The sequence below is a fragment of the Trachurus japonicus genome, chromosome 2, assembly GCF_045865225.1.
Source record: "Trachurus japonicus isolate A0001 chromosome 2, Traja_1.0".
NCBI lineage: Eukaryota > Metazoa > Chordata > Actinopteri > Carangiformes > Carangidae > Trachurus > Trachurus japonicus.
This window is the reverse complement of record NC_140908.1, coordinates 3711007-3723775: the sequence shown is the minus strand read 5'-3', so window position 1 is coordinate 3723775 and position 12769 is coordinate 3711007. Positions and strand designations below refer to the sequence as shown.

Genomic DNA, 12769 nt, shown 5'->3' with positions numbered 1-12769 from the left:
TTTTCTTTTTTTTCTGCCCCACAATTGTGAACCCACAGTGAATAAAGTGGCCTCGGGTGCGTCTTGTTTTTCTTCAAACATCTTCAACACACCTCTTGAATTCGATTGATTTGACTCCTCCTGCTGTAAATTAGCAGACAGATCCTTGTGGTGAAGCATGCTGGGACAGGATTATGCTCCAGAGGTGTCGCTCAGTGGCAAATCTGAGGAGGAAGGGATGAGTGCAGCCAATATGGAGAAACCTGAAGCTCTCAGACTTGATGGATCGTCTAAAATCCTGGAGCTGAACCCCAGAGAGACATCTGCAGAGAGACATAGAGGTGTCCAGTGTGACTCTATGTGATGTCATTGAAAGCTGTGCCAGGCCTGTGCTGCAACATCTGGGCTGTTTGCCCCGAGTTAAACACATATTCACAAATGGGCTGAGGTCAGGTGACGGACGTGGCCATGCAGTTAAAAATATTCCACTTTGGTTTATCCTGTCCTTTGTGGTTTGCATCTTAAAACTGAATGAACCCTAAAACCACCCATAAATTGTTTCTTTTAAAAATGGATGTAACTAACAATTTATTGTCCTTGTTTACTTATTCCAGTACTGAAGTCCCTCTGTTCAGGTCTACTGGCTAAACTTGGACTTTCCTGTCTCCTGTCTTTGCAGTCGGTGCCTTGTTCCAGACTCTACGAGACTCTGGTCCAGTCCCAATGTCCACAGACATACAGACTTTGAGGTTTCCCGGTCAGATCGTAAAGACTTTTGCTTGAGCTAAATTAGTAAAACTGACTTGACTCTATTATATGTCCTGTCAATCTAAATTTGCTGCAATAAAAATGCTGCAATAAGCTGCAGTGACCACTAGGTGGCACACAACGTGTAAGTATTCTTAATTTGCCTTCAGTCTTTATGACTGGCAATAAAATGCAATAAAGAGTAATTGTTTAATCTACATTGTGGGACTGATAATTAATTTTAAGTGTATTCACGACTATTACACTAAATAAGGTGCAAATAAAAAAAATCTTTACTGCTGGTGTGAATTTTACTTAAATCTGGACTCTTAGGAGTATTTAGTATTGCACAATTAGTCTCTTAAGTGTCCCCACTCATAAATCTGTCACAGTAAGTAAAACTAAAACAGTGTTTAAAATAAATAAATAAATACATGTTTTATAGTCAGTGTGTGTTTGTGTGTCAGTGAGTTAAAAAAAAAAAAAGTTACACAATGTGTGTTTTCATTGTTGTGAAACAGATAGAGTTACATCCGGATTAAAAATGCTCTATTTGTCTTTTTTGTCTAATTCGAGCCAGATGTTGCTTCCAGCGCCGCACAGCTGTCACTCAAGCCCTGTCTGGCCAATCAGGGCGCGTCTAGACTCCTCCCTCCCTCCCTCCCTGTGGTATCAGGGGCTCGCTGCAGCGGAGCGGTGAGTTCTCCTTCTCCCTCTTTCTGCTCCTCTCTCTCTCTCTCTCCTGAGTCCATCCGTTCACCCTCTTCCTTCTGCCGCTGCCTCACAGTTGCAGAGCTGCTGCTGCTGCTGCTGCTTCACCTCCCCAGCTCTACAATGGAGAGAGGGGCAATGTTGGCTGCTGCGTGTGTGCTCTGCTGGAGCTGCAGTGTGTGTGTGGTTACAGCCATCCAGAGGGCTGATATGTTTCCTTATGGCACTTTAAGTGGAGATTTAATTCTGGCAGAGGGCGACGATGAAACGTCCAGAGTGCTGTCCCTGCCCAAACCTTTATACTTCTACAACTCCCTCTTCTCGCAGCTCTATGTAAGTAAAAAGCTCATTCATATTATTTTGCATGCTTGTAAATCTCGCGCTGAATTTCGCGACTGTAGGAGCGTGGGATTATTATTATTTATTCCTGTTAACCTTTCGCAGGTGATGTTTGCAGCTGTTGAAGGAGCGGTGGCCAAAGCAATGGTTTATTATCACTGGCCTTTGGGTTCATAAATATTACTGTAAATGATTCAGTTTTTTCCTTCCTTATGTCGAACTTCTACACCATTGCATCCTCCTCCATGTTTTACGAGTTAGAAATTAGTTTCCAACAATCATGGAGAGTCAACAGGCTGATGAGTAGGAATACATTTGAGCATTACAGGTTGAGTGGATGACTAAAAAAAAAACCCAAAACATGAATTTGAATAATCATAAATGTCAGATACAATTTGACAGTGGAAGTCTGAAGTTGCATAAATGGAAACACTCAAGTAAATTACACCTCATAATATGTGTCCTTAAGTACAGTTCTTGAGTGAATGTACTCCATGCAGTGTAAACCAGAGGGTGTCCTGCTCTATTATCCAGTGTAATGTATCAAGTCAGCGAAGCCAGTAACAATTGTATGTGGTTTGAATGTTTTCTGAGCCACAATCAAGGGACCAGGCTCCAGGAAGGAGCGCCAGAGGTTCCAGTGGGTAAACGTTGAACCTACAGATTCATTATGTGGTTCCTGGGGTCCACGAGGGGGTTCCAGCGGTTTATGAGGGGGTATGAGTTCATTAGGAGGTTCCCAGGGTTAATGATGGTGTTCCAGGTATTTCTGAGAGGACGCCAGGTATTTATGACGGGGGTTTTGAAGCATTCAGGGCTCCCTTATGGTCTACATGGACATTTTTTTTGAAAATTCTTTTTATTGAACATTTTCAAAATTATAACAGTCCAGTGCATACAGATTATGTAGCAAATCCAGAATAGATTCCACAGCAATGATCTCAAAGGTCCTTGTTAGGTCTTACATTTCAGGCAGTTGCATTCTGAGTTCCCAGGTACTTTAACACTTTGTCAAACTTTGCTGTAAAGAGGTCTTTCTGACCGTTGATACGAAATCTTAGTCTTTCTAGAGAAATATAGTCTGATATAAAAGACTTCCACAGATGTATTGAAGGAGGTTCATCTCCTACCCATTTGGTCATAACAGCCTTTCAGCCCAACATAAACAAAAAATGTACAGTGTTCTTATGTGATCTTATTGATTCAGGGATATATCCCAATAAACACAATATTGGAATAGGCTGTAGTTGCTGTTTAATTATCACACTAACCTCAGAAGATACAGTTTGCCAAAACCATTGAATCTTTTCGCATTCCCAGAGGCAGTGAAATCTTGTCCCTAAAATAGTCTTACATTTTGGGCAGTTTGGAGAGGCTGCTGTATATTTACTATACAGAGATATATAAACATTTTGTAAGATATTATATTGCATTTCTCTGAATCTGTTACATATGGATATTTTCGAAGGGAAAAGTAAGATTTCCTCCCATATTTCACCGTCTATCGTTGTTTTCAACTGGGTCTCCCATAGTTTCCGTAGGAATGATAATCTGTCTGTTTTCCAATATTGCAATTTGGAGTAAAATTGGGAGACAAAGTGACCTTGTTTAAGACTATCTAAAAGAGTCTTTTCTAATGAATTAAAGTCATCTGGAAGATTGAGAGCATCCATTTTAGTATACACATAGTGTCTGACCTGGAGGTATTTGTAAAATTCTTTTGTTTGTAGTTTGTATGTAGCCTGTAATGATAACCCTAACATGGACATTTTTTAAGCAGAAAATGGATTAAAATTAATGTGTGACTCTTTTTTATAGGTGGCCACCAACGGCATCATATCGGCCCAGGATTTGCCGATGGAGAAGCAATATGTCGACGATGGCTTCCCTACAGATTTCCCCGTGGTGGCGCCGTTCCTGGCTGACCTGGACACCAGCCGAGGGCGAGGACAGATCTACTACCGGGCGACGGAAACGCCCAGCGTGCTCAACCGAGTGGCCCAGGTCTGTGTGGATTCAACCACCAACAATGAATGAATACAATGTCGTGTGGCACTGAACTACAAATTTGGGATTTTTTTTCTTTTTTTTCATCCATTAGTTCAATCCATTGTACACTCTTTTGTTCGCTTTTCCTTTTTCCTGTTCCTCCCTTCTTTCCCTCCTCCGTCATTCATTCATCCATTCATTCATCTGCTCACCCAGGAAGTACATCGAGGGTTCCCAGATGCAAAATTCACACCGACGCACGCCGTGGTGGCAACATGGGAGAACGTGGCACCGTATGAAGAACAAACTCCAACGCCGGGGCCTTCAAACAAGGTAAGATGGATGGAGGGATGGAGAGAACTCTGAATGAATGTATTTATCATGATGTGAATACCTCTTAAGTGTTCCTCACTAATGTGTTTTGGTTCCTGTGAGACACACAACAATCCCAAATTCCTGGAGGTTGTGCATCGCTTGTAATCAGCTGGGGTGGGGGGTCTATTTGTTCCCTGTTAATCTGCCTCTTAACCTTTTGTAGAGGTCAGAGGTCATCCTTAAGGGTCATTAAAGTGTCCCCTCCCTCCCCTCCCAACTTGTTATCCCTCCCTCCAGTTCACACACACAGGTAGAGACACAAACACGCCCTGGCCATTCATGTTGTCACGCTCTGTCGGACAATCAATCCTCTTTCTGTTTGTGAATAACCTGGTTTACTATTAAAGGGATAGTTCACCCAAAATTCAAATTTCACTCATTATCTACTCACCCTCATGTCGACTAAGGGCTGGGAGAAGTTTCAGAGTCCTCTGTGCTTTCTCTGAGTTACAGCGGGGCTCCGTGCAGCACTGCATGTTTATATGACGGTTGCGAACGGGGCTCACTTTTCTTCGTCCAAAAAGACACACCAAAAAACATCCAAATACCTCCATAGTGCTCGTCTGTAATGTCCCTCTTGTATTGAAGCCCCAACATGAGAAATTGTTCACTGCTTTGCCTGTGTCTGTGCAAATCTTGCATGATTTGCATTGACGCCCAGTTCACGGCTCCGCAAATTGCGCGAGATTCCGGCAGAGCAACACTGGGAACTTCCGCTACAAACAAGCTTAAAATATATAATTTTGGGTGAACTATCCCTTTAACACGAAGCTCCTCGAAAAGTTTCACAAATCATAGTTTTTTCATGATTTGACCCAATACAAGCACAAAGCATTTTGTTATTACGGGATAATCCTGCTCTTAATTTTGTAACTGCAGTTCCCATAATTTGTGGCTTTGTGAAATGTAAACAGGAAGTGTAATGTTGCTATGGAGTCAGTCAGCCAAGGGGACAACTCTTTATTTTCCAAATTAGCAGTTATTTTTCTGCAACAACTGTGACTGGTTTACTCTGAGCATCAAGAAATGTGACGATTGTTTTAGGAACTCTTCCAGTTTTGAGTTTTCGGGGCTGGTTAACAGATGTTTATTGATGATAGCGATCAGAGATAGTGGCTTCTTTGGAAAAGTGTAACACTGTCACACTGGATCTAAAAATATACACAGTGAGGTCACAAAGTCAGAAGCCACTCAAGGGGGGAGCTGTCTAAAACTTTGTCGAAGCAGCAGCTGTATACATTGTGCCTTTGTGTTCAGATTTGTGTTATGAATCAGAGAGGAAGTGCCATTTTTGACACAAATTACAGCAAATGGGCACCATGGGATTCACAGTGCCTTAGCACCGCAGCTCCTGGAAGCTACCGCTCTCGCTGTGCCGGTGACTAACTTCCTCCAATGGCGTGCACCTGTTCCTCTCAACTGGTCGTATCTTCCTCTGCAGTCTGAAAAAACCTCTGCAGTTGTGCAACACTTTATTTTACTTGTCTGTAATTTCCTAGGAATTTTCTTGAGAAGGATGCGTGTAATTTGTCCCTAATTATAGAGACAGCAGAGATTTTCTGGAAAAAGTGAAGCCCCATTTAAAATCCTAGCAAATACCCACTCAACAAACTTGAGATGAGAATCCAATGGTTACCACAATGAAACGCAGCATCTGTATATGAGACATTTCCTGTTGCTGCAGATCTCCAGTTTCTCATCTCTATGACAGAGCATTTTCATTATACAGCTGTTTCCAGAGGTGAGAGGTGAAGCCAATAAATACTTGATGTGTTTTTTTTTTCTTTTTTGGTTTATAATCATTATCAAATGTCATCGTTCTCACTCGAACCTTCTCCCAGGGAATAATGAAGAAATTACAGACCTGTAAAATAAAGGGTTACCTAGAGGAGGATTTGTTTAAGTAGTGAGTAAAGGCCGACTTTACTGAACTTATCGATCAAACAAACAGTGCTTTGTTGTTCCTTGGGGTGTAGCATGTGGGATGGACGGATGAAGGGAGTGGTAGATTTAAGGGAAAAACCCCAGGGGATCTTCTCTGTCTCTTCACCCCCCAACCCTCTCTCATCTGTGTTTGTCCTTGTCTTTACTCTCATGGTCTGGTTTCTCTTATGCCGTCTCCTTTCTTCCTGATTGATCAAAAGCTAAACACTCAAACAGTCCAGTGGGTAAACGCAGCAGCAGTAACCCCTCGCACAAGAGCCACGGCTCATTTTGATTGTATTGCTGCCAAACGGACAACACAGTGATTGCGCCCTTTTTTTGAGCCTTGAGTCTTTATCCACTATTGGAAGTTGGTGTCCACCTCTTTAAAAGAATAGTTCACCCAAAATTCAAATTGCACTCATTATCTACTCACCCTCATGTCGACTAAGGGCTGGGAGAAGTTTCAGAGTCCTCCGTGGCTTGGTTACAGGGGGTCTCGGCGTAGCAGTGCATGTCCATATAACGGTTACAAATGGATACCAACTGTCTTTGTAACAAAAAGACACACCAAAAAACATCCAAATACCTCCATGCTGCTTGTATGTAATGTCCGTCTTGTATTGAAGCCCCGAAATGCGAAATTGTTCCGAGATTTGGACAGACCAGGAAGAGAAGCTTCCGCTGCAAACAAGCTTGAAATATAGACTTATTTAATTTTTTTCGGAACAATTTCTCATGTCGGGGCTTCAATACAAGACGGACATTACATACGAGCAGCATGGAGGTATTTGAATGTTTTTTGGTGTGTCTTTTTGTTACGAAGACAGTTGGTATCCATTTGCAACCGTTATATGGACATGCACTGCTACGCCGAGACCCCCTGTAACTCAGAGAAGCCACGGAGGACTCTGAAACTTCTCCCAGCCCTTAGTCCACATGAGGGGGAGTAGATAATGAGTGAAATTTCAATTTTAGGTGAACTATCCCTTTAAGTGTTTTTACATGTGCTATGGTCTTGTTGTCAGATTTGGAGCAGTCTGGGATTTGCTTCAGGAGGTCTCCCAGTTCGAACTGATAGCATCTTCCTTTGATGTGATTAGCCAGAGGTGCTGGGTGGGGTGTGTGTGTTGTTGGGGAGTCGAGTGGTATGTGTGTGTGAACTGATAAATCTGAGGTGTGTGTTTGTCAGGATGTGTATTGGGGTGACGGGATTGCGGATAGCAGCGTCTGGGCGGGGGGAGGGGGACCGACCACAGTGTGGAGATGAGAGGAAGAAATAACAGGAAAATAGAGCCGGGAAAATTAGAGCGAAAGAGTGAAGGTTCACATCACTAAGAAGCGGGGTTGTGTTTTCTATCAAATTAGTCTTGAAGATGCCATTATCATAATTGGAAAGTAATTGCTTCACTTGAAACCTAAAACACACATTCTCTTGTGTCTGCTACCATGTATAGCTCAATTTGCTAATGACCAGAGCCATTTACACAGAGAACGTGGCCTTCTGTATGTGGAAGTGTTGACAGGCTACAAGTTTCTAATCCTGCTACAAACTTAATCTTCATTCATTCAAAGAGTAACTCCAGACTAAACCCACTCAATTAGACAATAAACCCACTGTTATCTACAATTTAGAGGTGTTAAATGCATCAATATGTGAGTGTAATGAAAAGATTGATACTAACGTCTGTACACTAGGCAGCCCATTATTAGCTTAGCTCAGCATAAAGAGTGGCGGTGAGGGGAGATTGAATCTGCCTAGCAACACAAAATTATGTAAAAACAATATATATCATTTGTTTAATCCATGCAAAAGAATAAGCAGTACTTAAACGTGGAACACAACTTCTCTTCTCTTCTCTTCTCTTCTCTTCTCTTCTCTTCTCTTCTCTTCTCTTCTCTTCTCTTCTCAATAGGAACTTTTGTTTCTGCTCATATTATTTGTTGTTTCTGACACAGGGGGCATCCCTTGAAATATGTTCATCCTGGTTCAGAGCAGACCCTCACTGAACTTCAGCTTTCATAATATGTTATTCTGTCCTTCCGCCATGAGCCGGGTTGAGTTTATCAGTGACCGTTGAGCTAATGTCCGTGCTAAGACGACTCACATGAAGTTAAATTTGAGCACAGGGATCTTGACAGCTTTAAAAATTAAATGTTCCATGTTCGCGAAACTTCACGGATCTAAGAAAAGCAGCTATGGTTTTACTCACCATGTGCTCTTGAACTTGATCAAAAGGATTTTGTGGAGCCTCCACAACCTAAGAAGCTGTACAATTTCCTCCGGCTTTAGAGGAGCAGGGAATCCTTTTGAGTTCAGCTGAAGTTATAACAGGAAAAAAAAAATGGAGAAGGGATTTTCATATGACAGCAGCAAAAATACTGACTGGACTGTTCCTGGCCACAAGCCTGGGCTGTATCGTGTGTGTGTTTCTGTGTGTGTGTGTGTGTGTGTGTGTGTGTGTATGTGTGTGTGCGTGTGTGTGCCAGTTCCCACGCTGTAGGCAGTTCCGTTTGTAGCACTCTGGTGAGGCTGGCAACTGGACTGCAGCTGCTCCTCTGTGTGTGTGTGTGTGTGTGTGTGTGTGTGTGTGTGTGTGTCTCTCTCTCCCTCTCCCTCTGTCTGTTTGCAGCTGTGCTGTGGCTGACAAGCTGAAAAACCAGCAACCAGCAAACAAGTGTAGCTAAATTTCATCCCGACTTCCCTCTACCTTCTGTCTCCCTCCCTGGGAAATGTAACCAGAGCGCCGAGATCCAGCTCTGGATAATTATAACATGATTCAGAACATTTGTTACAGCGCGTTGTTGAGTCATTCATTCAAAAGACCCTCGGACAAGTCGGAAACTCCTCAGCTCGACTTATTTATGAAGGAAGTAGACTAAACTCTGTTTGAGTAAACCAGACCACTAATAAATAAACACATGATAAATAAGACAGAACTAAACAACACTCCTCATAACAACGTTGCGTTTAAAGCCATGCCAGGCTATATAAGAAGTTACATCCTTAGTGGCATCAAAAAGGTTTGCCAGATTTCCTTTAAAGACGGAGTAACAGACTCAGAGCCATTAACAACGTCTACGTCGTGTGCATTTGTACAGTGATGATGCATCGTACTGTAGGGTTCAGGGATTGCGTGGCAGTGAAATGTGCACAGCAGAAGTCTTCATAGTCCTTGAATGGCTCCTCTCTCCATCACTGAGTCTGAGTCTTTCTGACGATACGCTCTTCCAGCAGCCTCCAAACAGCCTATTTATGCTAATGAGATGACATCTTCATCATAACTCAATGATTTGATCCTGTTGAGTTCTCTGCCTGAACTCACATGTTCGTTTGATGAGGTACTTCTTCGTAACAAAAAGACACACCAAAAAACATCCAAATACCTCCATGCTGCTCGTATGTAATGTCCGTCTTGTATTGAAGCCCCGAAATGCGAAATTGTCCCGAAGAGGAGCTTCGAGAAGCTTCCGCTACAAAACAAGCTTGAAACATAGACTTATTTAATTTTTTTGGGGACAATTTCTCATGTTGGGGCTTCAATACAAGAGGGACATTACATATGAGCAGCATGGAGGTATTTGGATGTTTTTTGGTGTGTTTTTTTGTTACGAAGACAGTTGGTATCCTTTTGCAACCGTTATATGGACATGCACTGCTACGCCGAGACCCCCTGTAACTCAGAGAAGGCACGGAGGACTCTGAAACTTCTCCCAGCCCTTAGTCCACATGAGGGTGAGTAGATAATGAGTTGAAATTTGAATTTTGGGTGAACTATCCAATCATTCATTATCTATTAATACAAATCCCTACAATCCATGTCGGAGCTCAGCTGTTTTGGAGACATTGGCTGTCTGGTATTCAAGCAGTGTTAATGAAGTGTAATAAACTCACATTGTTAAACTACTTCCACCGAAAAAATCTTTAAGAGTCGGGACGACACGACACTGGCAACAGAGATTTGCCATTGCTGGAGACGATTAACGTCTGTGCATGTGTCTGGTCAGCGTGGGGAGGAGGAGGAGGAGGAGGAGGAGGAGGAGGAGGAGGCTATTTAAAAGAAAGGTGTGACAAAGTGCCTTTAGGGAGGTCAAGGGGTTGTGTGTGGGTTTTTGTGAGGAGGAGAGGGGGCTGTCACAGCACACACACACATACATACCGAACAACACACCGCCTCGAAGTCTTTGATGTATGTCGGCCACAATTTGTTGTCTTCCAGCTGTGAGTCTTTAAAGCACACCAGGACTACTTTACACACACACACACACACACACACACACACACACACACACACACACACACACACACACACACACACACACACACACAGACAGACTCAAACACATCAAGTGACCACACAGATAGAGGAGGGGCGGCGGTGGGGAGGAGGAGAGCTCAAATTAAAGTAGTAAGTAGAGTAGTGCAACATTTGGGGAGCTAAAGACTCTCACATCTGTACAGTAAATATGAAACTTAGCTGAGAATAAAGCAGCTAGCCTGCTTTAAAGATTATAGAAGTGTGAAAAATCAGCGAACCAGCACTTTGTAGGTTAAAAAAACACTCATTGTGTTTCATTTAATTGATCTAAATGTAAACGCAGCAGTCTGTATGTAACTAAATGAAAAAAACAACTAAATATTTAATGCTATGGGGGGGGATAAGATGTGGCCTATGATAAAAAACAAATATGCAAAAGCTGGGAACATACTTCACTGGATTATTTACTGGATCGACTTTGCCTTTCATCTTCTTTGTGTAGATGCAGCATCTCAGTATCTTCACCTACATCTATGCTCCACATACTTTGCTTTTTGAGCGGCGGATGTAAACACAACACACTGGTGCTTGGAGCTCAATTCCAGCACTGTCACTTCAACGTGCTCACAGAGATATTATTGCAAATGTGTTAATAGTAATATTACCAAACACAACAGTGCATTTGGAGCGACCAGAAAGTTCAAAGAGAGATGGCAATGCATCACATGACATCGGCCACCGAACCTACAAAGACTCACTGTGTGTTATCTGACGACAGAAAATAATTAATTCAGGAAATGAGCTTAAATTGCGTCATTAAGATTTTGATGGAAACACACCGACCGACCGACCGACCGACTGACTGACTGAGATTTTTGGATGAAAACTGTGACTCCTCATATTTATCTATCTATTTTAAAAGCAGACCTAGGACTCCACCAACACCCACGTCCTTTCATCTCTCTATCTGTCTCTACCTCTGTTCCCTCTGTTCCCTCCTCCTCTCTTCCTTCTCATCTTCTCTCACCCCTCTCCTCCTCCTCCTCCCTCTCCCAGGAAGAGGGAGGAGGAGGAGGGGAGTAAAAAAAAGCGCAGACATCTAGCAGGAGTATTAACGACAAAGAAAAAGGCAGATCCCCCTTCTTGTAGCTCCGGCTTCTTCTCCTCCTCCTCCTTCAGAGCGGGGAAAGATAAAAAAGAAGGACCCCCTCCTCACTAATTACACAGAGCCCGGAGGCGACACAGTCCTCTTTGCCCACAAACAACAAGATCGTTTAAAGATGTTGATGTAAACAATTAGGAACACACACATACATTCACATAAGATGCATGTACTTGTGTTTGTGTACGCACATCGTCTCTTAAGTTGTAATAATGTCTGGTTTGTATGATGTAACATCATCAAGAAAGATATGCAGACACACAGGAAGACAGCTGTGGAGATCAACATCTGGGCTGGGGGTTGAGAGACCGAGGTGTGTGTACATGGCTTTGTTTGTGTGACTGTGTGTGTGTGTGTGTGTGTGTGTGTGTCTCTGTGTGTGTGTGTGTGCACAGCTAATCTGACTCTGTCCCTAAGGAAAACAACATGAGATCACTCACAGTCTTCTCCTCATTCACCAAATCTGTGTTTTTTTAACTGTGGTTTTGCGCAGCGCGGTGGGTTGCTGAACCGAACGCCTCCTCATGCATATACTATAACTGTAGGAAATAAGCTGCTCGGGGTCACAGCGGCCCACTGTTTGGAAAAGAAGCTGCGGTAGAAAAAAAAAAGTACTTTGATTCATCATCAGCTCATACTGATTCAGGTCATTACTGTAAGCCCATCCTCATCTGTGTAAAATAGACGTTTGGAAACCAAAGTCAATACAGTGGTGGTGGTTGGAGGAGGGTGAGAAGTCTAAACAGGAATCGCAGCAGATTTAAAGGGATAGTTCACCCAAAATTGAAATTGCACTCATTATCTACTCACCCTCATGTCGACTAAGGGCTGGGAGAAGTTTCAGAGTCCTCCGTGGCTTCTCTGAGTTCGAGGGTACACAGGCAGGAGGAGAGGTGTGAAGTTTAAATATGAGGAGTGAGTGTTGGAATAATTTTAGACTGAGCTGAACTGACTCGGTGCACACAGGAGGTGACCTCATCCCTCTGACACAGACGGAGCTACAAAAAAGACACAATATTTATGTATCCACCATCTGCAGAACAAACTGCATCAGAAAATGCTAAATTTTGGTTCCAAATTTCATACCGAGACTAACACACTGTCTGTATTTTCTCCTCAGGTGAATACTTTCCAGGCCGTCATCGGCTATGATGAGACCGACTCATACGTGCTCTTCCTTTATCCTGCTGGTGGTCTGAACTTCTTCGGGACGAGACCCAAGGTAAAGTGTGTGGATACAGTGCCTTAATTCACAGCTTGATTATCTTGGATATTTTGCCGCAGC

General features: G+C 42.9%; 1 protein-coding gene across 2 annotated transcripts in view; it reads left to right on the top strand.

Annotated features, from left to right (window-relative positions):
• The first annotated feature begins 1508 nt into the window (after nucleotides 1-1508).
• Nucleotides 1509-12769, top strand: part of nid2a (nidogen 2a (osteonidogen)) — a 46388-nt gene continuing 35127 nt past the window's right edge. The window contains exons 1-4 of one of the 2 annotated variants that reach the window (XM_085795931.1): nucleotides 1509-1770; nucleotides 3595-3780; nucleotides 3982-4098; nucleotides 12605-12706. In XM_085795931.1, coding sequence (XP_085652057.1) covers nucleotides 1561-1770; nucleotides 3595-3780; nucleotides 3982-4098; nucleotides 12605-12706 — 615 coding nt within the window. In that variant the 5' untranslated portion in view covers nucleotides 1509-1560. The remainder of the gene's footprint in view (nucleotides 1771-3594; nucleotides 3781-3981; nucleotides 4099-12604; nucleotides 12707-12769) is intronic. The other variant, XM_085795939.1, reaches the window with a different exon arrangement.